Source organism: Chenopodium quinoa, unplaced genomic scaffold (genome assembly GCF_001683475.1).
Source record: "Chenopodium quinoa cultivar QQ74 unplaced genomic scaffold, ASM168347v1, whole genome shotgun sequence".
Classification (NCBI taxonomy): domain Eukaryota; kingdom Viridiplantae; phylum Streptophyta; class Magnoliopsida; order Caryophyllales; family Amaranthaceae; genus Chenopodium; species Chenopodium quinoa.
Genome location: NW_018745003.1, coordinates 949,055 through 975,527, shown reverse-complemented (window position 1 = coordinate 975,527; position 26,473 = coordinate 949,055). Strand labels below are relative to the sequence as shown.

Below are 26,473 nucleotides of genomic sequence, written 5' to 3'. Positions count from 1 at the left end.
GCCTTCACCAATTTTGAAGAAAGCTTTGACAGGTTTGAACAAGTTGTTTTTACCAGGGAAACAAAATCATCCATAAAAACCTATATGAATGAATATTAAAAATTATGCAGTTGAACATTTCAGATTATACAAATGAACATTTATGTTAACAAAAGTGATCATTTTATAACCTTAGGACTTTCTTCAACTTCTGCAGCAATCCTTGGTAGAATTTTCCCTCTCCCAAATCCCAATTCTAATTCAATCTTCAACCTCTCAAGAACCATGTCTCTATTCCATGCAGATATGATAGGAATTGTTCTTGGAGGCCTTTTGTCTAACCTCTGAACTCTATCAAAATAGAACAACTACAAGAAAAAAGAAAACATGGAACAGAATATAAACAATAAAAAAAAGTGCATTTATTTAAATTTAAATGAACATCTTGTATCTAAGAATATACCATCAGAAATTGAAGAGGGCCTTTGTAGAACCCCTTGCCTTGCTGCTTTCTCCAATCAACATGACATTTGATAAGTGAGTCATATACAAACTGACACCAGTTCAAATTTTTTATGTTTTCTTTGTCCATCATAGAATAAAGAAATTTGAAATGGCATTGATTGTTTGATACACATTTCATCAAGCAGTTCACAGCCACTGCTAAAAAGTTAGTAATGAAATGTTCACTTGGTGGTCTGTTGTTGGTGAATTTATCATTTATGTATCCATTCACAATCTGCAAACAAAATGAACAAAACATTTATACTTTTGATCATTTAATGTATTTAAAATGAACATTTAAAACTGATCATACCTGACTCACTGATGGAGTTTTTCCTGACCATGATTTTCTCCATTTCTTCAGAAATTCTGCATACTCCTCACTAATTTTATCAGACTTTGGCTCAACAATTGGAATTTCTCCTGTAGGCAAGCCATAAACTACCCTAACATCCTCTACCTCAATTTCTATTTTTTCATTCTTTGGTAGTTCAAAATACTGGCTATTTTCTTCAAAACTTCCCAATAACCAGTTACAGAACTTTTGATCAAGTTGAGGTAAACTAATGTCAAGAAGTGATCCTAACCCTATATCAATAATTTGTTGTTTTTGGGTAGGTGTCATCTTTTTTATCCATGCAATGAACTTCACATGTCCTCCTCTCTTTGAAGATTTCTCTTCCTCAAATTCATCTTCCTGAATTTCCTCAACTTCATCAGTTTCTATTGCTTGAACCATTTCAGTTTTCATTTTCTTTTTTCTCCTACCTTCAATCTTTCCTTCATCATACAGTACCATCTTTTGCTCCTCCTTTTCAACCTTTGCCTTCACTGAATTCCCTTTCTTTGCCTGTTTCTTCCTTGGCTTTACTTCTTCCTCTTCCTCCTCTTCCTCCACCTCATAATCATCCTCACTGACAGGCTCTTCTTCTGCTCTATAAACTGACTCTTCACTATCATCATCACTGTCAGGATCTTGAGAGGGTTCATCTGATGGTACTTCTTGTATTTTTTTTCTCTTTCCAGCATTTCTCTTGGCAGGACTGACATCTGAAAATTAAATATATAATTTTGTTTAAGTATTGAAAATGTACAGTAAGCAAATGATAAAATGAACAAAATTGTTTTCTCAAATGATCATTCTATATATAGAAATTGAACATTTATAATATATCATTATATACCTGCTTTTCTTTTGCCAGCAACCTTAGAAGTTTTCTTCACTTCTAGAGTTTTCTTTTTCCCACCTATATATTGAAATTGAACATTAATGATATACCATCATAAATGATCATTCTATACATTAAGATTGAACATTTACCCTTTTTGCCTTGGTCTGGAGGATATTCAGCAGGAGCACCTGCCATTTTTTTTATTGGAGTAGGTGCTGGAGGTGGTGCATCAGCTTCCTTTTGAATAGGAAAATTCCTTGTAGACATTCTTCTCTTCTGTCCTATTTTTGCGGTTTCTTTAGCAGGCTCAACATCCTTCTTCAGGCTTCCCTTTTTAGATTCATCTAACAGAACATCTATTGTTTTTAAAAAAATTTATGTTAGTATATTTGAAAGTGTAATATTTATTGTGTAACAGAAAAGTATTATGATTACCTTGGCTCCTTGTAATTCTACCACTTGGCACAACAACAAGGCTTTTGTTTTTGTTTTTCCTTGCAACCATTTTGTATCTTGTTTTCATTTTGGTTGACTGATCACTTTTTTGTGATGATGGAGCTGTCTCCTCACTAAGTTTTGTGGAAACTTTATCATCATCTTGATCTAGAAGATAAGTTTCATCCTCAATTTGAACAAAATCAGGTGCAATTTGTGCTGCATATGAAATGATCAAATATAAAAGATTAAATAAACATTATTAAATTGGATGACAAAAGTTTACTATATACAATATAAATGAACATTTCAGGTAATGAATATGTACATTTTCCACTATTTACCTTTCGGATCTGTTGTCTTTGTAGACTCATCTTCCACTGTTTTCTCTTTAGGGATTTTCTCCTTTTCAGGCTCTTTTTTTCCCTCTTGTCCTTCTATGAAAATTTAATTAGTTAATATTTATATATTTTTTTAATCTTATTGAACATTCAATATTATGTAGATCCAATATGAACATTTTATGTAATAAAAATGTACATTTATAAATTTTTACCTTCTACATTTGTTGTCTTTGGAAAGACATCTTCCACAGTTTTGTCTTTAGGGCTTTTCTCTTTTTCAGTCCCTTTTTTTCCTTCTTGTACTTCTATTAAAATTTATTTAGTTAAAATTTAATTTTTTTAATCTTATTGAATATTTAATATTATGCTTTTCCAATATGAACATTTTTTGTAATAAAAATGTACATTTTAAAATTTTTACCTTTTTCCACAGTTTTCTCTTCTATTGGCCCTTTTTCTTTCTTTTTTGCTTCACCTTCAAAAGTAATAGTATTGTTAAAATTGATATTTATGACTATTAAACAAAAATATTCAATAAATATGATCATTTACCTTTCCTGATTTCCTTGCTTGCCTTTTCCATTCTTTTGAGATTTCTCATAATTCTGATTGTCGATTCTTTGTACTTTCTGTAAATGTATGATATTAACTTTGAAATATATTCATTAATTGATTAAATTAATTCAATTATTTAAATTTAAACATACTTTGGGTTTCTCTCTATGTCTAAATGTATTTCTTGCATCTTGTCCTTTAATGTTGTTATTCTTGAATCATCTTTGGGTTTTCTGATATTTCATTAAAAATATGTTTGAATTTACAATTTTGATTAGTAAATAAAAAAATGAACATATAACTTATATTACTATTGGCCATGAGCAAACTTTTTTGTACTGATTTTCAAATGAACATATAGTCTATCTAAATTGAACATTTAAGTTTTCTTACTTTTGGCCAAGACTATTCTTTACTGGATTGCTTTGCACTTTTGGTTGAACTTCTTCTTGCTTGCTGAAATCAATATTAAGAAATACTTTAAATAAAAAATGCACATAAATTGTACATAAAATATACTGTTATAAAAATGAACATTTGTTTATATAAAATTGATCATTAGTATACCTTTCATCCCTGCTCTCTTTGTCAGTTGTGTTATGTGTAGCAGACACACTCTTAGTTGTTGCATTAGTAGCAGGAATGTTCTCACTTTGTTCACTTAAAAAAAACAGAATTATTTTATATAATATGATATTAAAGTATGAACTAATTTATACAATGAAGAAGATAATTAGTTATTTTGTATAAAGCTTTTATACCTTATTGTTTGATTTGTCTCTGGTGGTCTTGATTTTGACATAACAAATTTCACTCGAACCTTTTTTTTTCACTAAAATTTTAAGAATTACCTAATAAGTTTGGTATATATATACAATGTACAATAATTGAATGTAAAAACAATTATTTTATACATATAAACTTACTTGTTTAAAGTGTATCTTTCATAACTATTACCATATTCATTTTGTTGTATAACCTTCTTTAGAGTTAATGGTTCAGATTTCCCATCTCTAAATTGAAGCAAGTGTATCACTCTAAATGGCACATCACTACATTATAAATTAATTACATGACATTAGTTTGAATGCATATCACTGAAATGATTATTATCATATTTATATATGTGCATGATGATTTAATGAAATGTATATTTGTTATTTAAATCTCAATGACTACTCAAATGAACAAATATACATATATGATCATAATTATATCTATAAATGAACATTATGAGTATCAAATATGATCATATACAATGATGTTTCAATGAAATGTACTTTTGTTTTTAAATCTCAATAAATACTCATATGAACAAATATAAATATATGATCATAACTATATCTATAAATGAACATTATGAGTATCAAATATGATCATATACAAATAACATATTAAACAAAGATAAAACCAATTTTATCAAATACAACTAGCATATTAGACATGAACATAATATATTCTGTAAATGACTAATTACCTTGGTAGTGGAGACATTGTTAAATCCGTACCAATTGACTTGTCAATATCTTTTAAAAGTTCCGGATCTACAATTGGATCATTTTGGCGGTTTTTTTTCAATTTGTCTACTCTTGACTGAAGAGGTACATCATCATCATCGTCTCTGTTTTATTTAATAAATTGTTAATGTTTTAGTTATTTTCAGTAAAATCTTAGAACAATTACTACAATCGCAAAAAATTTTAACAAAAATTAGGTTTTACAAAAGTTAGGGTTCATACATTTCTTCAGAAATTTTCAACAAATTACTCGTCTGTGAAGTATTTTTCTCCAAAATCATACTACAATTGCAAAAAATTGAACAAAAATTAGGTTTCACACATAAAATCGCACTATAATTGTCATCGCAAGAATATGAACAAAATTACTTACTCTTTGGTAACATTTTGCTCTGATTTTCCAGTTTTATCTTCCATGTTCTTCTCTAAAGCGTTTTTTTGCAAAATCACTCTACAATCACAAGGAAAAGAACCAAAATTATGCTTCATACAAAAATTGTACTAAAATCGTAATCAAATGAACAAAATTACTTACTCTTTATCAAAATGCTGCTGCGATTGTTTAATTTCATCTCGAATATCAGACATTTGAAGTAATTATGAAGTGTTTTGAAGCAATTTTGCAATAATTTGAAGAGAATTTCGTTCCGATTCGACGGTGTTGATGAGAGAGAAATTCTACAAAAATGAAGAAGATGGTTTTTAGAGAGAGAATAATTTGATATGGATAGTTTTTTTTTTTTACTGTGGTTAGTGGGGGTAGTTACTGTAGTTTGTGGGGGTAGGGGAAAAACGCAAAACGCTGCGTTTTGTAGGGGGTGTAGGTTATGGTACCTACACTAGGGTCTAGTGTATACTAATTACAGTAAAATATGGGTAAAGCCCAATAAGTTAATAAAAATAAATAAATTTGGGTCTAAAATTCAAAAACCCAAAACCCAATCAAAAACCTCTGTCAAAAAAACAAATCGTCGCTTTCATCGGCGACGGAGCAAGCGGAATAGTCGCCGGAAAACCCTAAACTTCGCGAATCTCCGATGAAAATGGCGGTTTTCCGATCACGAGCATGGATTTCAAGAGCCTTCGGTTCTCTCTCCACCAATCCTCTTTGAGTTTGTGTCGTCGGCAGCGGACCTGCCGGATTTTACACTGCTGAGAAGGTAATTACATTGCTGATTAATTTTCTTTCTAGGTTTTCTTAATTTCCTGAATTAATTGAAAGTTTCATTGGATTTGTCTGTTAATTTTGTGAATTTAGATGTTGAAAGCTAATGAGAAAGCTGAAGTTGATATAATGGATCGATTGCCAACTCCATTTGGATTAGTTCGTTCTGGTGTTGCTCCTGATCATCCTGAAACTAAGGTTTTATTTATTTATTTTACTTTTTTTTTAGATTATAATGTTGATGTTATAATGTGCCATTAATGTATTTTCTGATCATATAATGAAATTTTTGTAATATTTAATCAACATGTGGTATACTAATTATCATCACCTGGTTTTTGTTAGAACTTAATCATTTCTTTTTTTTTTTTTTTTTTTTTTGGTGAAGAGAACTTAATCATTTCTAATAGTACTGCTTTGATTCTCTGTGATATTTGTGTTTTAGTGTTGTTTTTTTTTTGTTACTTACTGAAACTTATTTTTTCTTAATATGAAACCAATGATATATTCCTTCCGTTGATTTTGTGTAATATGGGGGAAGGTGTAAGAAAAACGGCGGATAAAGTGAGAAAGAGAGTAGAAATTGGTGCATGTAAGAAAAAGGTGGATAAATTGTGCAGTATGGGGTATAAGTATAAGCTATAAGACGATAGAAAGTGTTGACCAACATTGGAAAAACGTAGAAGTTGGTAGAATAACACACTAATGGAAAGTGAGTAGAGCAAAAAAAACTGAATCAGTATTTTTTTTTTTTAAAGAATTTTATATGGATACAAGGTGTACATTTTGTAAAATGATTGCTTTCAATAGCTTATATTACCAGAAAAATTGCAACAGATTGTGATTAATCAGTTTAGCCGGGTTGCGAAAAACGACCGGTGCATGTTCTTTGGAAATGTAAATCTTGGGGCGTCTGTATCACTGAAAGAGCTTCAAGATTTATATCATGTGGTGAGCTTTGCTACAATTTGCTGTCTCGCAGAGAATTTCAGTTCATCCACTCCATTTTTTATTTTATAAAATGTCTGTATTTTGGTTTGGTTGGATAGGTCGTGCTTGCATATGGCGCTGAAAGTGATCGAGTTCTTGGTGTTCCTGGAGAGGTAGGTTTTGTATAGGGGGTGGTGTGGTGTTTTTGTATTCTTTCTAAATATCCTTTATATAATTATTGCGTGGTGTTTTATATAGGATTTAAAAGGAATTTACTCTGCTAGGGAGTTTGTTTGGTGGTACAATGGACATCCAGATTGCAGAAACTTGGCTCCTGACTTGGAGAGTACAGATACAGCTGTTATTCTTGGCCAGGTACATCTCTAAAGTTTGTGCTTTTTGTGGATCCTTTTAATATTTTGTTGATCATATAGTATACTGAAATAATCATGCAAACTCTTGTTGTTATGTATGAGCAAGATGATGTTGCAGATGCTCATTCTATAAATGCAATTGCATCATTTGACTGTTTCTTTGTCTATCATAAGAAGTCAAAAGCTTATGTAATCATGAACTAATTTGGAATTCACCAATAAGAGTTATTCCATTTTATACTGGGTAATGAGGGCCCTAAAGTTTGGATGTATCTTTCTAAAAACTTATCTTGGAAGTATCACATACCTTGTAAAAAAGAGGATAGATGACCTGAAAATCATAGAATTAGCAGGTTATATTGCTGCATTAGTTTGGTGAGCTTGTTAGACAGATGTCTCTAGATGATTAAGTTTTTCTTATCTTTGAGTTGGTGAACTTTTTGGACAGAATTTCTAAGGCTAAGTGAGTTTTATATTTGCTAACTGGATAGCAGTAAACTAGTACGTAGAAGTGTTATGGTTTACAATTATACAGGCGTAACATTACTAAAGTTTTTGAAGTTTAGGTTGCTCATCTAAATGCATATGCTTAAAACATCATCTATTAGAATGTTTTAATTCAAATAAACCAAAATATCATTTTCTATCTGCCGAAGCTGTGTTCTGACGACCTCGGCTTGTTATCTATTTCTTGCACTTGACCCTTGCGTTGCATTGAATCTGTTTTGATCCTCTTGAGAGGGGATTCTGCAAGAGGTTGAAACTTGAAAGGATATAGTACACGACTACATGTCTCTTAATCTCATTTCCTTGTTGATTATTTCCGCTGCTGTTTTTGAATCAGAGAGATTGTATGTTTGTGGGTGGTTGAAGAGGGGACCAACAGGAATCGTTGCCACAAACCTTTATTGTGCTGAGGAAACTATGAGTGTTGTTACCCTGTTTCTATAGTTCCTTAAACACTTCTTGCTATCTGGTACAGAGTAATTATTATCATTGTCCCAATCCCTTACATTTAAAAAGCTGTTATATAAATTTTTTTTAAGGGAATGCCACAGTATTATTGACACACATTTTGTAGAAGGTGGACAATTTAATATAAACCATACTAACGTTCCAAAATAGTTCCTTGATTACTTCTGGCTTCCTGCTGTCTGGATAAATTTTTAACTGCCCCAATCTCTTATAACTAGAATGCCATTGTTTTGTTAAAAGACAATTTGTTATAGGTAGATTTTTTTCCACCTTGCTTATCACTCAACTTAAGCAGGGCCGCAGGGGGCATCTTTGGAGGCCCAATCATAAAATCCTTCCACTTTTGGACATCCCAAAATATTATATATGACTTGACCAACATTTTTGGAAGGAGGGAGTATTGAGTATATAACTTGATCTCTTGATGCATTATCATTGCTGAAGCTGTGTGGGTTTAATTACATATCTGATTAATATCCATATATGGCAGGTTGCCAGCATAATGGAGGACCTTGCCCAGGGACCATTAGCATCAATTTCAAGCATGCCAAAACCGGGTAGGGAGGGGCTTCTTGAGTTGTTAGATGATCGCAAAGTCACAGTACTTCCATTCAGTGCCTGGGAAAAGATAGACTCCGAAGAAAAGCAGCAGGGAAGTTTAAAGCACAAACCCCGAGAAAAATTATCCTCTTGGCAGGAGTTACTGAAAGTTGGATCAGAATGAATATATTTCCATCTCACAAATTACCTATTTCCCAGAGGAAGGGAAAATTCGGGGTTTTTTTTCCTCTTTAAGTTATATACGATTCCATTTAGACTGTTGTATAGAAATACAATTTTGACTTAGTTTGCACTCCACACTGACCTGTTATCTTAAAATTTTGAAGTGTGGTTCACAGCAGCTTGTAGAATTTTCTGTCCCTCTATTGTACACCAGAGTTGGTTATCACATATCAATTCGTAATGCTTAACCGTTGATATTACAGAGAATAAATGGTATTTGATCTAGGATCCAATACACAATTGTTTGTTTGGCAATACAACAGTCTATTTTTTATTTTTTTTTATTTTATTGTTGCTATTTTAAAATTGCCATACTTGCTTAAGATATATACAAGTACACACTATATCCATTTCATGCTGTATTTGACTGAAGTTATCTGAGATTTTTGAACCAAAATTACCTACAGGAGTAATCTGATTTTATGCACCTGAATTTACCTATGTAGACATGTTTGTAAGTGTACAGGTTCAGCAACTGATCAATAATTTCCCGGACACACCATCAAATATGGTATTTGTACCAAAGAGATGCATGAAGCACATATGTTTTTTTTAATGCAATGTTTATTTGCAGGCATTCGATAATGCAATGTTGGTGCCATTGAAGGACGTTTAGTAATGAGAGCTTGGTGATTCTTGCCTATGGGCGTACTCTTCTGGTGGGGGGTCATCTATGGAACATGGTATGTTTTCCTTTCCTTTCTAACTTTTCCAAAGGGACCACAGCTTGAATGAGGTTGATTATGCACTCTCTTCCATTGAAATGACTGATTTCACTATTTTATGACATGCTTTGCCCCCCACAACTCCACCCCCCCCACCACCCCACCCCACCCCCCCCCCCCCAAAAAAAAAAAAAAAAAAAAAAGAAGCAATACCTTGATTGAGCAGCATAATACTCTCGATTCTGAATGTATTTGCGATTACAGTATCAGTTCATAACTTCATATACTGCTATTTGTCACATTATTAGCTTGACAATATCCATCTAGAATTCCAGGTAGTAATTTCAGACTTCAGAGTGATACCTGATGATGAGTTTGTAATGAGAAATGACTCCTTGATGTCTATCAGTCTATTTAGCTAACCTCTAGTACTAGATGGTGGAAATAACTATCAGTTGTGGAAACAAAGGTTGACAAAATAATGTGCCAATAGTTGAACAAATTTTAGACACAAGAAACTGAGTGCTGGGATATATGAGGATTTGTGCTAGGCCCTAGGCTTTATGATAATCCCAAGGGTGATGCTGAAGAAAATAGGTTTAATGCATTAGAGGAAAAGAACAAAGGAGTTTTTTTTTTTTACCGTCTTTGAACCGTAAGAGTTGATTCTACATTTCTACGTAGTATGCCTTCTGCTTGTACCTTTTCTAGACTGGAATGACCCTATATTTTGTCAAGGTAGCAATACACATGTTATGTATATTGGATGTGTGATTCGTGATTGTGACAACTTAAACCCTTTCTTTTGCCTTTTGTTTTGTTTGTTTGGGTGGGTGGGGGAAGCTGTGATTTGGACCCAGATTTTGGGTCATTTTGTGAATTGAATTTTGATTGTAAAATACTAATGTATTGTTGTCTCACCTTCTGACGGTTCTGCCTTCCTTGTGATGTAGTGTACTCTTAAGTAGTAGTAGTAAAATCAATGGAAGTCTTTAATATAAGACTTTTAATGGTTTGGCCATGTCATCACAGATAATCCTTTCTACATCTTTTTCCCCACCTTTTCAAAGAGTGAAAGGAAACTTTAAGCTGATAACATCCTGACTCTTGTAGTCTTGTGTTTGGTAAAATCTTTTCTGTGAATTTATAAGTCGTTTCTTTCTTTCCTCTGAAGTTGTAGCTCCCTTTTTGGCTGAAGTGACTCGACAAGTAGAAGTCCAATTACCATCTCAAGTTTTAAAAGCAAAAGTGAATGGTAATAGTTAAACTCCACCTTCTTTTTGAGAAGCACTTCCAATTTATTGAGCTTCAATCTGCGGAGGAATAAGCACAGGGATCTTCCACTATATGTCTTGACTTCTGCTTGATTTTATAGGCTTGCTGTACTTGTTAAACTCAATCAGTTCTTTGTGTTGTATCTAACACAACACTTTCTGCGCTTGAAGAATTCCTTTGTAACCCGTTGGTCTTTCACTAGGAATGTTCAACAGGCTATCTATATCCTGAAAAAGCTCTTTTTAGTTAACTTGCGAGTTGACTTTGAGTTCCCTAAGCTGCTAAGACCTGGGATTAAGCTCCAAGAGAGAATTTCATTGTTTGCATGGTCTTCTGGGGTCATTGAATTGTGTCTGAATGTTCTCGTTATTAATTGCTTACATGTTCATCGATAAATATCTTGCTGATGTCCATGCTAGATATATGAACCTTGTCCGTAACAGGGCGAAAGCGCTTGGCAAAGGAGCCTCGAAAGATTTTAGTCTTACAAAATTGTAAATATCTGTAATCTGAAATTTGGATAATTGTATTATCTAATTTTGGATAAATACTTTGGTATAGTTGACTTAGTTGTGTGGTTAATCTAAGACTCTAGTTATCTGATGAAGCTGCTTTGTTAATTTGTGTATCTGACAGTTTATGCTTGGTCATATGTATTAAAACCATAATATTCTAATCATGAACCTCGGAATTCACCTAAAAATTTAGTTCTGCACTTGGAAATTTTAGATCAAAGATAATTTTTCGTTAACTTTGGGCTGCCGTCTTCATGTAAAACCTGCGATGCACTTCTTTTCATTCCTGAAACCTAGCTAGTTGATGGTGATGAGTTTCACTAATATATAATATATGTCATTCATGACTGTCATGCTTCCACTTTTTATTTTTCTTCTTAAAATGTCTATTTCCATTATTCTATTGCGTTCATTGCTATTCTAAGTCCTACAATTACTACTAACTTAGTACTAAGGATCCCACTGTAAGTGGGATCATTGCTACTGCTAGTTGCTAACTCTGCCCCCTCACATACCTATTGTTGTTCGTCTTATTGACAATGATGAGCAGAGAAGTTTTTTACCATGTGATTTGAAACGTGAACGTTTATGTGCTAAATGTAGCGTACTCGTTAGCATGCTGGTAAATCTTCAGTCCTCACAACTACATTAACCCAATCCCTCTAAATACACACTTTGGGCAGGGTTAGAGAGCAGGATGCACACATCTTTAGCTTTGCAGTAACAGAAAATATTTCCAATCAAGTTTTTTATTATTTATCTGTTGCACAACTGTTTTTCTACTTCACAATGAATAAGTACTATTATTTAGTCCGTTCTTGATGAATCTTTCACTGAGTTAGGTATGTACATGCTTCTGTCATTTCGTGCAGGTTATATCAGTTGCCGACCATTCCCTAGCCATCATTTCAGGTGAGAAATACTTGGGTTGCTTCCTGACTGGCGCTCTTACAAGTTACTGTGACAGTATAAGGTTAGATTCAATCTCTTTTTTGCCTTCAATTATTAAAGCTCTTTGGAGGACCCAATAAAAGGTAGGAAGAAGTACGGATGAGTTTTTATTTGGCAAATCTATCATCACACATTCACATGTATGAAACTATGATAAGCTAATAGAGGCATAAATTCTTGTCTATCATCTGCGTGCATAGTAATGTGGGGAAATAAACTTCAATTATTGTGCATTACTAAACTACCAGTGTATTTTGTACTGCTCTTAACTGATGTTGATATGTCAACACATTATTACTCTTTTTCTTCTCATGGGACATTGCTATAATAATGGCTTTACTACGAGCTTTTGTATCCATATGTGCTCATTTTACCGTGTCAACTTAGATGCATGCTTATGTCGATTTGAGTATTACTTCGTAGATTTTATTAGCTAATCCGATAACTTCCTGTAAACACACATGCTATTTAGAGAGATTTACTTTAATTTGGATGATTTTTTATGATTGTTCTTTTGAATTATGATGATGTTGGGTCACCTTCTTTATTCTTAAGCTGGGAGGCATCTAGGATTAGGAACAGTTCGAAATTTGAAGGGAGGATTTTTTTTTTTTTTTTTCCCTTTTTTTTAAAAAAAAATCTTGGTGTAGGTGTGTGGTGGGGCTCATGACTTGATGGTGGACGTGACTTCAGTTACTAAATTCGGTTAAAAAACAGTAGATTAGTTGATTCAATTCGTATGAAGCATACATATGTCTTTACATTTTAACTATTTTAGTTAATTGAACATAAATGAATGACATAAAGTTAGATTACTAACTGTTAGATAACTAACATTTACATGTACCGGGGTTTTTTATGCAACAAAATAAATTATTAATAGGGCAATGATGTTACTTAAGCGACTTGATTGGTATAATGACCCCCCTTTGTGTTAAATCCATCCTCCTTTTACAAAGAATCGAGAGTGGTGTGTAAAGATTATTCAAGTTGTCCCCATTTCTACAGAAATTGTTCTTTGTTGTTATCCACGACACTCACGCCATTTGCTTAGGCCTTTCTTTTCTAATAGGTATTTTTCATTATTTCTTGTCCTATAATTAAAATATTCCAATTTACCCAATCTTGTTTGTAACTTGGCTTTTTTGAAGGCATCTTCACTTCTTTAGCGTTGCCCTGCTTAGCTCTCTCTCTATACCCATGTTGCTTGTCCATAACATTTTAATTACATTTCCTTACTTGTTCAAACATTGTCGCCCTAATCTGTGATATATGCTTGTTCGTATCTAGCTTTTAACCTCAATTGTTTATTAGGATGTATGGATAATTATAAGTAGTAGTTGAATGTTACTTATTGGTAGGGGGCATTTTATTTGATCAATTTTGTAACGTGACTTGTAGCTTGTTATACCCATTAAACGTTACATGCTTATTTGTAATGAGGCATAGTTCGGGGCTTCGGGCTAATGCATGGCAACCCCCCTTGATTTTTATTATTAGACTTACCTTCCCTCGACAATTAAGTTTGGCTTTGGCTTCGTCCCTGCTTGATGTCTTCATTGTGGAACCTTCCTAGATGAATGCCAATGGATTTTACCATTGTCAAATGTCAATATATAGGTAATTGCCTAGGTATACAAGCAAATGCTTGCATGCAAATGAATTTACCATTGATCAAGGACAATTCTAGCACGATCCTTACATTTGCTATAGATGGAAAATGTGGAACCTCAAGATAGAATAAAAGACCAAGATAAGTAGTGGAACAATTTATCATCAATCACTTTAAAATGATTAGTATAGAATCAAGAGAAAGTGGTGTTCTCATCACAACTTTGGAGATAAGAATTTTTTCAAGGTGATTACTTGAGCAATGTTATCAACTTCTTGTCAATAACATGTATGCTTATTGTTGAATATGATGTAGTGAGGTTTCATAAACAAAATCACTTCGTCTAACATTTTTTTTTTGTTACATATGAACTTATCTTCATAGTGTATCGAACAACAAATCTTTAAATATTTAATTATCTCTCACTACTAGTTTACTACTCGTATTTTCTTAATCTTTGTGTCTTTTCTACTTCGAGTAATTCTTCTCCGTCTAATTGCTCTTAATATTAATACTCTAGCTTTTTTCTTTTCCTCAAACGTTTTCTTCATGAGCTGCCAAAGAAAGAGGATAGCATCCAAACCATTGACCGACGAATGACAATCGATACATCTTGAATGATACTGTTGTCAAACTACACCCTTTGCTACCACCTAGTTACCTGACTTGGCTATTGATTTTCATAGTAACATGACGTACAATTGTACAAAGCATAATAGAAACCAAAAACAGATCAAATTATGCAATTCTTGTATCACGAGTGGTTGAGATCATGTGACAACTATTAAAGGATTGTTGTATCACAAGTGTGATTAACAATATTAATGTACTCTATTAGCTTTAATGAAGCTAACTTATCCAGTGACATGTGGAACTCACTTATATTAGGTAGGGCCCCAACATCTTGGATAGTTGAGCTTGGCCAAACAAAAAATATAGGGAAGAGAAAGATACTGAAGAAGACACCCCTAAAAAATGGGTCAATAGTGGTCTGGCCCACAAATCCCTTTTTGGGACACGGCTCGAGGACACTAACCCCATTTATAGGACCCATTTTGAAAGTACAGTATTTTCTTTTCTGGGCCCACTTATTTGGGTTGGGCCCTTGATCTGCTAGATATTCTTACTTTTCGAAATTGTTCTACTGTACAAGTATTTTTTTTTCATAGTTGGTTTTTTAGTTTTATTTTACAAATTTCTACTTGTTTTTATTTTATTTTTATTTACCTTCAATAATCATAAAAGGCGTATTCTTTTTTTGTAAATTTGTAACTTATGCAAGGAGGAGTTGTGGTTTACAAAGTAACTTTTTATTAGGATGGCGATTCGGGTTTGTAGGTCGGGTTCGGGTTATGCTTAGAAACTATCAAAAATAGTGTAAAACTTAATAATATTACAAAATATGAAATTTGGATCAAATTAGGTCAAATTCGGGTTGTTTGAATTCGGTTCAAGTTCAGGTTCAGGTTTTTCTCAGTAACTTCGGATCGGGTTCGGGTCGGGTTAGAGATTACCGGCCCTACTTTTTATCTTAGGACAAATTTACTAAATAACCCCCCTTTCTCTTAACATGTTTTCATAAAGATATTAGGTTATGATTAATCAGTTATCTCATCAAACCATGATCGATTACCCATTTTTTCTATTAGCATTTCTCTCATCAAACTAAAATTGATTAAGAGTTTGTTTTCTTCGTCTGAACCTATTTGAATTTAATTTATTATACATCCTAATTTTCATGTTATATGTACATCTGATTGAATTTGATCAGCCCTAATTAGCCGTGAAACTTGTTTTCTCAAGGTGAACAGAAGTACTGAACACCTTCTAACTTCATTATTTTTATTAGCAGTGTCATTTAAGACAATTTTGGAAAAAAAGGGTACCCCAAGGCTAATATTATTCGAATTCATCCAAAATTGGAATTAAGAAAAGAAGATGCCAAAAGTTGTAATTATTATTCATATACTTTTTTTTTTAAAAAAAAAAGGTGAAGAAAAAAAAAAGTTAAAATACAACTACAAACACCCCTGCTACACACTCTTTACTGCAAAAATATGATACAACAACACAGACAAATTTCTCTCTTTTTTGCATTCCACAATCTTCTCTCTCCTCCTCTCTTTCTTCATTCTCTGAAACATTGAAAATCCCCCAAATTTTATTTTATTTGAGTTTTTAATTAATGTCAAGGGTGTTTGAAGAACATGATTACATAGGGTTATCAGAGGTTTCTTCAATTGAAGATCAAACCTCTGACAAATCCAAAAACTCAGCTTTTTCTGACAAAAATAACACCAAAATTCTCAACTTTAAAGCCACTGAATTAAGGCTTGGATTACCAGGCTCACAATCCTCTGAAAATGGTGATGATGATAATGATAAAAATGGTGATGATTTCAACTACAAAGTTGCTAAATTAAACAGTTTAGTTTCTGGGGCTAAAAGGGGTTTTTCTGATGCCATTAATGGAGCTTCTAACAACTGGGGTTCATCAGAAAATGGCGGATCTAATGATAATTCTGTGAAGAATGAGGAAAAGAAGATGCAGAATTCCCCTGTTTCTGTGCAGCCAGCCAACTCTGTTCTTGCTTCTTCAAAGTAATTCACTTTCTTCCTCCTAAATATCTTTTTTTGTTCTTATGAACTGTATTGTGTTTTCGAATACAACGGGTGTATTGTATACTTCATGTAAAAGTCTAGTTCACAAAAAGGTGTCATGTTTTCAGGTGACTTTAAAATACATATACACCCGTCTATACAAAACCTATATTTCTTGTCATTTTATTTTAAAAAATGTTTTTCTTTTTTGTTAGATGTGTTGTCAACTTGTTGTATGTTGATGATGTTGGACAAATTATATAATAAAATCTGGAATTTGTTGTCATGGTCTTGTTTGAGGTGCTAATAATTAATTGAGGAAAATGTAACATTATGAACATATTCAGTTTGTTTGGTGTATAAATCTTGAGCATAAGGTCTTAAACTTTTAGCTTTTAGGTAGGAGATGTCATTAGGTGAATGAATCGAGCCAATCTATAATTGGCACGTGTCATAACTAGCCAATCAAATTTTGCTTCCAATTAACATACTGTTACAGATATCATAAATGAACTCATGTATAATGTGATTAGCTCGTGCTGACAATTGACATGTACTTCATATTTTTTTTTTTCATTGACTTGTGTATAACAGACTTAGGTACGAGTATACCTTATTCCAAAACAATAAGTCACCTTTGATTTTGATGGTTGTTATTCAAATTTGAATTTTAATTGTCGAAGTATATGTTGAGTTATGCGAAGCTATGGTAATATGGTATTGATAATCATATTTAAAAACTTTACTTTTATTTATGAAGTAGAAAAGTAATGGTAAAAGCTCGCAAATGTGGCCTGTTATTTAAGAAATTGAGGGAGTAGTAATGTAAGACGATTAGGTAGACATAGTAATAATATTATGCTCAACTCAGGTTAAGTTTTTTCTAAAAAAATTCTTAAGAAGTTCTTGGATTGGTGGAGAGTTTCACCCAGCTGATCTCAGTCATGCTAACACATTGGACTTATAGTTTAATGGATTGTAGAATAATTTTCATGAAAATCTTTCTCAAATAGCATCGCGAAGGAGCTACTTTAACTAAGGATAGCATAAAGTAGGAGAAAGTCTTGCTAATTCTATGAAAGGTGATTTGTGTATTACTGTGACAGAAAAAGAATAGAGTATCATTGATGATAATGTACTTGTAATAAGCAAGAGATGACAATTATTGATGATATGCTTGATAACGGTTATTGTTGTATTGAGATAGTAAGTAATAACAAGCTTACTAGGAAGGTTATGTAACTTATGTTAGGTATAGAGGAAGAGAAAACACCATCAGTGTATTTTACTTGTGTCTTTTACGCATATGTATCTCCTTCTTTGTCATTATTTAGATGTTTTCATTCATATGCTTATCTCTCAACATTCTATTTTGGGACGTCCGGTTGGCTTTGAGTATTGCTCTCAAGACCAATGACTTCTGAAGTTCTGGTGTTACATTTGTTGACTATTTTGTGAAACCTGTAATATGAATTATGCATGTCTGTGAATAACAGGGCACAGGTTGTAGGATGGCCACCAATTAGATCATTTCGGAAGAATTCCATGGCCATCAACACACCAAAAACCAATGAAAGCAACAAAGATTCCAAGTCAGAATCAGGGTGCCACTTCGTAAAGGTCAGTATGGATGGTGCCCCCTACCTAAGGAAAATCAATCTTGGAACCTATGGAGGTTATGTTGAACTGTCCTCGGCCCTTGAGAAGATGTTCAGTGGCTTTACAGTGGGTATGCTTTTTTGGCTGTTATCTTTTCTTTCTATAAAATCTGCATCCAGATTGCTGGTTAATTGGCAACCATCCATATTCAGTGTTGTTTTTCCACAGGCTAGCTAGCACGGAGTACTTTTTAAGAAGATTTGATTGTTGTTCATATATGATGCCTTTTCATTTAGGATAAGTGTTAAGGATCTAATTAAATCTTAATGACCTCTCATTCTCTTAATCTGCTTATTAGAGCTCAACTTTGTTGGCTGAATTTCATACAGTATACAAGCTCACTATATCTTTCATGGTACTTTAGATAGAAATTGACTATCAGAAATGTGGTCTAATATTGAACTAAATTTAATTAGACTTATTTGGCGCTAGCTAATAGGTTGATGCAGCATCTGATTCTCTAACATAAGAAAGAAGGGTTGTAGGCTTGTAGCTAGTTTGTCGTTTTATGTAGTTGAATATTGTTCTATTCTTCTATCCCCCTCAAGTCAGTTGTTTTTCTCTTATCCCTTTCACAATCATTATATATATTGTGTATGATTTCCGTAGGTCATGTTGATTTCAGTAAGGGTAGACTAATGGATAATCTTCGCCATTCTGAATATGTTCTTACCTATGAAGACAAGGATGGTGACTGGATGCTAGTCGGTGATGTTCCATGGAAGTAAGTATATGTACTCTCCTTAGAGGAATTTTCGATAGTCTTCATACTGTTGCATCTTTTTTAAAGGACTTGTATTATATCCATTATTCAAGAAAACTTTATTTTGTTCTGCCTTTTCTTTTAAACCTAAAAAAATAAATCATTCGAGCATCAATTTTACATCTTGCAGTATGTTTTTGGAAACCTGTAGAAGATTGAGGATCATGAAGAGTTCAGATGCAGTTGGGCTAGGTAACACTAAAAGTAACTATACCTTTTAATTATCTTCCTTTGATCTGTCACTCAACGTGCAGATTTTCTGAACAATGGTCTGTTTCTTGCAGCATCAAGAGCTAGCGAGGAATGATTTTGCCCGAGTCTCTTTACCAATGATATCTCAAGGAAATTTTGACTGTCTTTCCTCTGGAAGCTTCTGATGTAGCTCGAGGATAGTCAATTCAGAAGCTCCTTTGAATTGCAACAGGTTGATGTTGCAGAATGTATGTTATATACAGCAGACAACCCAAGCATGTATCAATTATAATGAATGTCTTTGCTATATAGTTGATCTGAGTGAAATTAGGACTGGTACGCATGCTCTTGCTATTTGCTATTGGCTATCAGCTATCATGGTACTAGACTGTCGACTAGCTTGAACTCATTTTGTAGTCAAGATCATTTCATGCATCTATGTAAACTTGTATGTTTGAAGAACGCTCTGGTTTGGTACATTTTCTCCCCTATCTAAACATATTCTACTATGTATTCTGAGGAAAAAAAGTCATGCTTGTTTTTTATACTAATACTCACTAAAGTTTATTATAATACGTCAAAATATACACTTCTATAATAAATTTTATAAATATTAGTATTAGATTAACATTCTAAACTATAATTATGTGCTTGAAGTTTTTTTAATGAAGTAAAAGGATAATGATCAAAAGCAACATGGTTCTATTTAATTATATTCTTATTATTTTATTTTTGAAACAGCATGATATGTGTGTGTGTGTGGGGACTGAACAAAAGACCTTTGAGAGGTTTCAAAATTGAAATTGCTACATAATTTAGAAAGGAACCTTGGTAAGAAATTGCATTCATGTTTAGCATTGAACTTGGCAACAACCCTCTCAAATACCAAATGTATCAATAATTGAAACTTAAATAAAAATCTACCCTAGAGAAATAACTGATTTGAGATGGGTAGTTCATAGATAACCTGAAGCTAGCTAGAGCTCGTATGTCATCCCAACTTTTAGTAACCGAGCACGAGGTATGTTAAATACCTCATCACTTCGCCTCACATTCCTCTTCAAGAAATTATATCCATAGTTGATTGCAAGCTTCTTTACAACATTAGAATCTTTTTTCGCAATCACTTCGCTTTCACTCATCATATGCACCACCCCAAGATTTGCTGCCTTTTGAACCATCTCTACTTCTTGTTCGATCTCTTCTGCCAATTCTTCATTACATACGTCACTCTCTATTAAATCTTCATTATGTGCAAGCGTTTCGTCTTCATTTATCTTTCCATATTTTCTGATGAACTCAACCAATTTTATGATCAATGACCTTTCAAACTCTTTTGCGTCATCATGAATATCTGTGTAACCATACCTAACCACACACCGAAACAAAAGAGCCTTTGGATCCACCCTTCGGAAGAGAAACCGTTCCTCCGGTGGTACCTTGCTGATATGCAACGACTTGATAGTCGTGAAAACAAGGACAGAGTGTAAGGCATTCACATTACCCAAGTAGCATGCAAAGATGGGTGGGATGCCATGGACGAGCTGTGAGTAGAAGATAGCCAAGCCCGGAACACGACACAAGTTAGACTGATCAACTATCTCTCTAAGTTTCTCAGTCGAAACCTTGTTATCGAGCTCATAATAGTAAGTCTTCCTATAGGCATAATTCCATGTGAACATCATGGTCATTAATACTAAAGCAAATACTATTGGAAGATATCCCCCATGAACAAACTTAGAGAGAACCGCGCTCAAGTAAACCAACTCGACGGACAAAATGCAGCAGACATACAAAAGCACAAGTATTATGTGCGTCTTCCATACAAGTATCATAACAAGAACCATAAATGACGAGGTTATAGCCTCTGCAAAGACAACCGCGATTCCTGTAGTACATAGAAGGATTAACACAATCAAGTTGTTTATTAAAAAAAAAACTTCATATTACTAGCTAGTTCTACCAAGGAATGTAGCTTACCATAAGCATTGCCAATATTTGTGCTAGTTCCGAATCCAAGTGTAACAAGAATTCATGCAAACATGAGCAGATAATTGAGTTCTGGAATATAAACTTGGCCTTCAAATTTGGCCGATGTGTGAACAACTTTGACTCGAGGAAAGCATCCTAAAGCCAGAGATTGATGGATGATAGAGAAAGTCCCCGATATCATTGCTTGGCTAGCTATGATTGCAGCTAAGACTGCCACAACAAACATCGGCCAGTATAATGGACCTGTAACAATAAAAGCCAAAATGTTGAGCAAAAAATTATGTCACTCCATGCATTTTATACATAATTTGTTGATTGTTTGTTACCTGGTACTGATTTGTAGAAAGCGTTGCCAACATCCCATGAATGATTGCTAAGGTAAGATGCTTGACCAGTATACTGCAAGATAACAGCAGGGTATACAACTGCAGTCATACTAATTTGGATTGATCGAACTGAAAAATGCCCGAGATCAGCAAATAATGCTTCAGTTCCTGCATTAGATGTTGTATCATACATATGTTAGTCAACAACTTTATACATACGTTACTATTTTAGGATGGTCGAAAAAAAATTCTATCAGAAAAAACAGGAGATATTACCAGTGATACAGAGGATGATACCGCCAAGAGAGGACCAACCATCTTTGCCGTTCCTCTTGAAGTACTGAATGAATTCCCATGGATTTACGGCCCTGATAACTGATGGATCGTGTTTGATGAAATTGTAGACGCCAATAACACCATTGAATATGAACCAAATGCTAAGTATAGGAGCGAAACTATATCCGACTTTATCAGTTCCAAATCTTTGCATCATGAAGAGGAAGATTAAGATGACTATTGACATCCAAACAACCATTTCTGCAAGAGAAATAGTTATAAATATGGAGGAATAATGAATAAATTAAAATCACTTCATATGAAATAATTTTGCATTTTCACTACCAATACAAATCATGTAGACACTAATATTCAAGAGTTGTGAAGGTTCCATTGGTTCATTGCTCGATCATGGATATTATTACTTGACCTGACCCAAATTTAACATATTATTTCATCAATCGATAAAGTTCGTTTAACCGTTTAAGTACATTGTACTACAAGTGTACAACATCATTCTATAATGTTGTACACTTGTACGTAATATCAATATTACAAGAAAGTCAACCTCGTATGTCATTTGAAAAAAGAAACAAAGGGAGTATTTTTCCTATGAAAGAAAATAAGAGCGTACGGACGTACCATCAGTTAAAGCAGATGAAGCTCCTTTGATCCCTCCAGAAGCAGATAAAACTGCCATCACATGTCAAAATGAAGAACTTTACTAGTTCCCAATAAACAAAATAATGGTACTTAAAAATAAATAATTTAAGGGACTTTGCCAAAAAAAAAAAAAAAAAAGGAAGTATTACCTGACATACAAGGAGTAAAAACACCATCTCCAATCACAAGTGAAACAGCAAGAAGTGTGGCAAATAAGAGAGCATGTTTGGCAAATGAACTATTTTCTAAGGAGTTTTGAACCTTGGAAGACAATCCTCTTCTTTCTCTATTGTTTGATGATTGATGATTTTCATAGTGTGCTACTTCTCGATCTTCCTTTTGTTGATTTGGTATCAAACCAACTTTCACCTTTCGGCATAATAGTGAATATAACGCAAAAGTTCCACCTATTTCCCACAAAAATTAATAAGATATTAAAAGCGAAATCAAATTTGGTTGTGAAGGGAGCACAAATATAACAAGTAATAATGTTAGAAACATATGACTAACTTTTTACTTTTTTACAAACTTGGCCTAATTTTTAGTGTCTAATTGGGCCTTTAGGGGTCCATGACCTACTCAAGTGAGTCAGGTCCTATTGTGAGCTACGGAGTATCAAATTAAGAAATTGAATAAGGTAATAAATACAGAATAATTAAAAAGGTTACAAATTAATTTAGGGAACAATTCAAGAGTATTAATTTAGGAAACAATTCAAGAGTGATAATAAATGCACCACAAAAATACACATAGTACAGTTGTAATAATAAAAGAATATTCCTCGAGATGGAGATATATTCTTTTTTATTACAACTATGAAACATTGTTCGTACTTTAAATTTAATCATGAAAATAGAAAAAACTTTTACATGAGGCAACACATAATATGTTCTCTCTCACATAGAAATATAAACATACCATTGCCATTGTCATTAGCTTTTAAGACGATGAAGACATACTTGATAACGGGCATCAAAGTAAGTGTATAATAGATGAGAGAAAGAACTCCAACAATGTCTTCTTTGTGTTTAACACCGTTAGGAAACGTGCTCGAATACACGTACAATGGTGATGTTCCAAGGTCTCCAAAAACTACTCCAATACTTTGGAATGCCAACGTCAATATCACTCCCCAACTTGCATCCTAATTTAATAAACCAACCAAAATTAATTAATTGATTTCCCAATTAAATGTGCACAAAAAAAATAAATCACTTCATTAAGCATTTTATGTGACGGAAATTAATACATCCGTTACTATATAATTGCACCATTTCTCATTTAATAGAGTTATTTTCAAAATATTAACTTTTTATAATTCTGAATATATAAAATACAATTAAAGGTATTTATAATCATATACTACTAAAATTCGCCAAAAATAAATAATAACAGTAAATTGGAAGCCACAGGAAAAAAAAAAAAAAAAAAAAAAAAAAAAAAAAAAAAAAAAAAAAAGTGGTGCAACTTTTTAAGTGAAGTAGAAATATAGAATAATTTCCATAAATTGGAACGGGATGAAAGAAATATATTGAGAGAATTCCTTTGATTATTGACAATTTCTCTTGAAAAATAATTCAAAAATAAACCATAAATCAAGCACTTTACTAAAAAAAAAAAAAAAAAAAACTTGTATAAAAATTTGATTTTTTTTTTATTTTTGGTGTTTAGAGAGCCACAAGGGCGGGGTGAGAATCGATCCCAAGATATTTTAGAACCGGGAAGGAAGCTCTATTCACTTGAGTTATCCCTCACTCTCACTTGTACAAAAACTTTGCATTAGTGCACCATACACTTTTCAATCTTTTTCTTCTTATTTTCCTCATTTCCTTGTTCGAGAATTCAAGTTTTACCAAACGAGCATGAATATAGAGATGAAAAAAAAAATAGCATTAGGTGTATGGTGCTCCAATTATTGGAATGAAAAATAGAAATTGACACGAACCTAATATGATTTATGTAAAAAAAACAATTGGAAATGTACGGACTAACCTTAGCAGCATGAGCATGGTTGCCTTTAACTTTAGCAGATTCGATATCAAGAGAGTCATAACGATTGATTTTTCTTTCACCCATTCACTACTTTCGGAGACTTTTTTTTAAAAAAATCTTTTTTAATATTTTTGTGGGTTGAAAATTTGAGGAAAAGTTGATAATTATATAGAGTTTGAGAAAATGTAGGTTGTATCTGGGAAAGTGAGATAAATGAGATAACATTAAGGCTCCTCAAACTCAGGAACCCGCGTAATATTTGTGTTCTTAGCACTTGAGAAACAAGTGTAATTTGTTACCGTAGGTAATTTATTTATTTAGGTTTTTTTTTTTTTTTTTACTGTACTCGTATTATTATAATTCGAGTATTAAATTTGATTCATTATGCTTCTTAATATAAATGACAAATACTAGTGTCTCCGTCATTTAAATTATTAAAAGTACAAATTAAAAAGTGACAAAAGAAGTACTAGTTTAGTGTAAGATATACGGAGTATTTTTATTTAGTTTGCGAATATATGAATGATATGACGAGCATTTTTTAAAAACAATACAATTATTGTTTTTTTTTCTTCATATGGTGTGCATATTTTATAATTTTCCAAAATTTTTGATATTATAACTCATAAAACAAAATATGCAAATTCAATTGAATAATATGAGTACTTAATAGGAGTACTTGTATAAAGTATGCGAAGTATAATTTATAGCTTCATCAATCATAAACCAATTATTTCGAGTGAATATTTAATTCTTCAATTTCAAATGGGGAAAGGATCCTATCCTATATGAATAAAGGAGAGTACTAATCAGTCTTTACTATGGACAAAATCATAGTGATTCGGAAGGATGATGTGATATATATATTTGTCTTTCAAAGGAAATAAATCATAAAAAGAATCTACAAATATGGAAAAAAGTGATTTGAGGAAATCATATAAATAATGGTGTGATTTATTCATATTATTTTCACTTATCGGGATTTAACTAATTTTACAATTTAGTAGTTGAGTTCACATTATTTTCACTCAGGCCCCGTTCACTTCACCTTATTTTTGCTGAAGTTAAATTATTTTTGCTGAATTTAAATTATTTTTACTGAACTAAAATTATTTTTACTGAATTGAAATTATTTTTATTGAATTGAAATTAATTTTGCTGAACTGAAATTATTTTTACTGATTTTCTATTATATTTCTTCTTTAGAGTTACTGATTTTTGCTGAACTGGAATTATTTTTACTGAACTGAAATTAATTTTACTGAACTGAACTTATTTTTGCTGAACTGAAATTATTTTTACTGAATATTTTTTTTTAAGGTGAACCTTATTTCAGGCCGGATAAATAAAATAATTGAAAAATAAAATAAGTTCAGATAAACTCAAATAAAATAAGATAGGATAAGATAAGTTCATGTAAGTAAAAATTAATTCAATAGAACACATCGTTAATGTATCTTTGAATTTGGGTAGGTCTTATCCCTCATTACTTATTTTATCTGAACCTATGTTATGTTATACAAAGTATAAACTTATTAATTTTTATTTTTTCTAAAATAAGTCAAAACTAGATTTTGGGATTCCAATGCGAATCGACTCTAAAATGAGAATTAAGAATCAATTTTGTGTGTTAGCTAAAAGTAAAGCAAGATAACATTAAAGTACTCTTTATACATTACTTTTAATATTTTATGTGAAGGCTTAATAGTCATTAAGTAGCAACTTTGATAATGAAATTTGCAGTCTCTTTGATCGAATAAAAATTGTTCCAAAATAGTATTCGTGAACTTGGTTTGAATGTAAAGAAAAAATTACTCCATATAAAAAGTAATTATATTAATCAAAAAGTAAATGAAATTGCGTTAAAAGTAGTGAAATTGATAATTGACAAGCTACAAAATTACCAAATACTCCCTCTGTTTTTTTTAAATGCATCACTTTCCTTTTATGGGTGTTTTTTTTAAATGCATCACTTCCTTATTTGATAACTTTATACTATATTTTATCATTTCTCTCTCTTACTTTAAATCCCTCTTAAATTATTGTATCATTTATCTCTCCTTCATGGTCCCCACTTATATAATAAAAATATTTACTCTCCCTCACATTCTTTGTCTTTCATGGTCCCCATCTAACTTTTACTATAATAAATTATTCACCCACTCACAATATTATAATACTCTCCTAAAACTCCGCGCATCATCCAGTGATGCAAATAAAAAAAAATGGAGGGAGTAGTCATTAATAGAACGAGAACC

At 32.5% G+C, this 26,473-nt stretch overlaps 2 protein-coding genes and 1 pseudogene across 3 annotated transcripts; 2 read left to right on the top strand and 1 right to left on the bottom strand.

The window, feature by feature from the left end:
• The first annotated feature begins 5,196 nt into the window (after window positions 1-5,196).
• LOC110707744 (NADPH:adrenodoxin oxidoreductase, mitochondrial-like) lies at window positions 5,197-9,568 on the top strand. The gene is made up of 6 exons (XM_021885783.1): window positions 5,197-5,666; window positions 5,765-5,869; window positions 6,509-6,622; window positions 6,721-6,774; window positions 6,860-6,976; window positions 8,441-9,568. The coding sequence occupies exons 2-6, from the start codon at window positions 5,765-5,767 to the stop codon at window positions 8,672-8,674; spliced, it is 624 nt and encodes a 207-aa protein (XP_021741475.1). The 5' UTR covers window positions 5,197-5,666; the 3' UTR covers window positions 8,675-9,568.
• Window positions 9,569-15,747: 6,179 nt separating this feature from the next.
• Window positions 15,748-19,511, top strand: LOC110707742 (auxin-responsive protein IAA27-like). Of its 2 annotated transcripts, none has more exons than XM_021885780.1 (5): window positions 15,748-16,352; window positions 17,849-18,081; window positions 18,621-18,735; window positions 18,905-18,978; window positions 19,059-19,511. In XM_021885780.1, the coding sequence occupies exons 1-5, from the start codon at window positions 15,937-15,939 to the stop codon at window positions 19,079-19,081; spliced, it is 861 nt and encodes a 286-aa protein (XP_021741472.1). In that variant the 5' UTR covers window positions 15,748-15,936; the 3' UTR covers window positions 19,082-19,511. The 2 variants fall into 2 exon arrangements, with proteins under 2 accessions (XP_021741472.1, XP_021741474.1); XM_021885782.1 differs by having other exon boundaries at window positions 15,752-16,352; window positions 18,905-18,966.
• A 270-nt stretch (window positions 19,512-19,781) lies between these two features.
• LOC110707741 lies at window positions 19,782-24,745 on the bottom strand (annotated as a pseudogene).
• Window positions 24,746-26,473: the final 1,728 nt, after the last annotated feature.

Excerpts from the sequence above, each read along its gene's own strand:
- LOC110707744 (XM_021885783.1), top strand. The coding sequence starts at position 5,765 with ATGTTGAAAGCTAATGAGAAAGCTGAAGTTGATATAATGGATCGATTG. Across the intron at positions 6,623-6,720 it reads TTCAAGATTTATATCATGTG|GTCGTGCTTGCATATGGCGC; the intron begins GTGAGCTTTGCT and ends TTGGTTGGATAG. Across the intron at positions 6,977-8,440 it reads CAGCTGTTATTCTTGGCCAG|GTTGCCAGCATAATGGAGGA; the intron begins GTACATCTCTAA and ends CATATATGGCAG.
- LOC110707742 (XM_021885780.1), top strand. The coding sequence starts at position 15,937 with ATGTCAAGGGTGTTTGAAGAACATGATTACATAGGGTTATCAGAGGTT. Across the intron at positions 16,353-17,848 it reads TCTGTTCTTGCTTCTTCAAA|GGCACAGGTTGTAGGATGGC; the intron begins GTAATTCACTTT and ends TGTGAATAACAG. Across the intron at positions 18,979-19,058 it reads TGGGCTAGGTAACACTAAAA|CATCAAGAGCTAGCGAGGAA; the intron begins GTAACTATACCT and ends TGTTTCTTGCAG.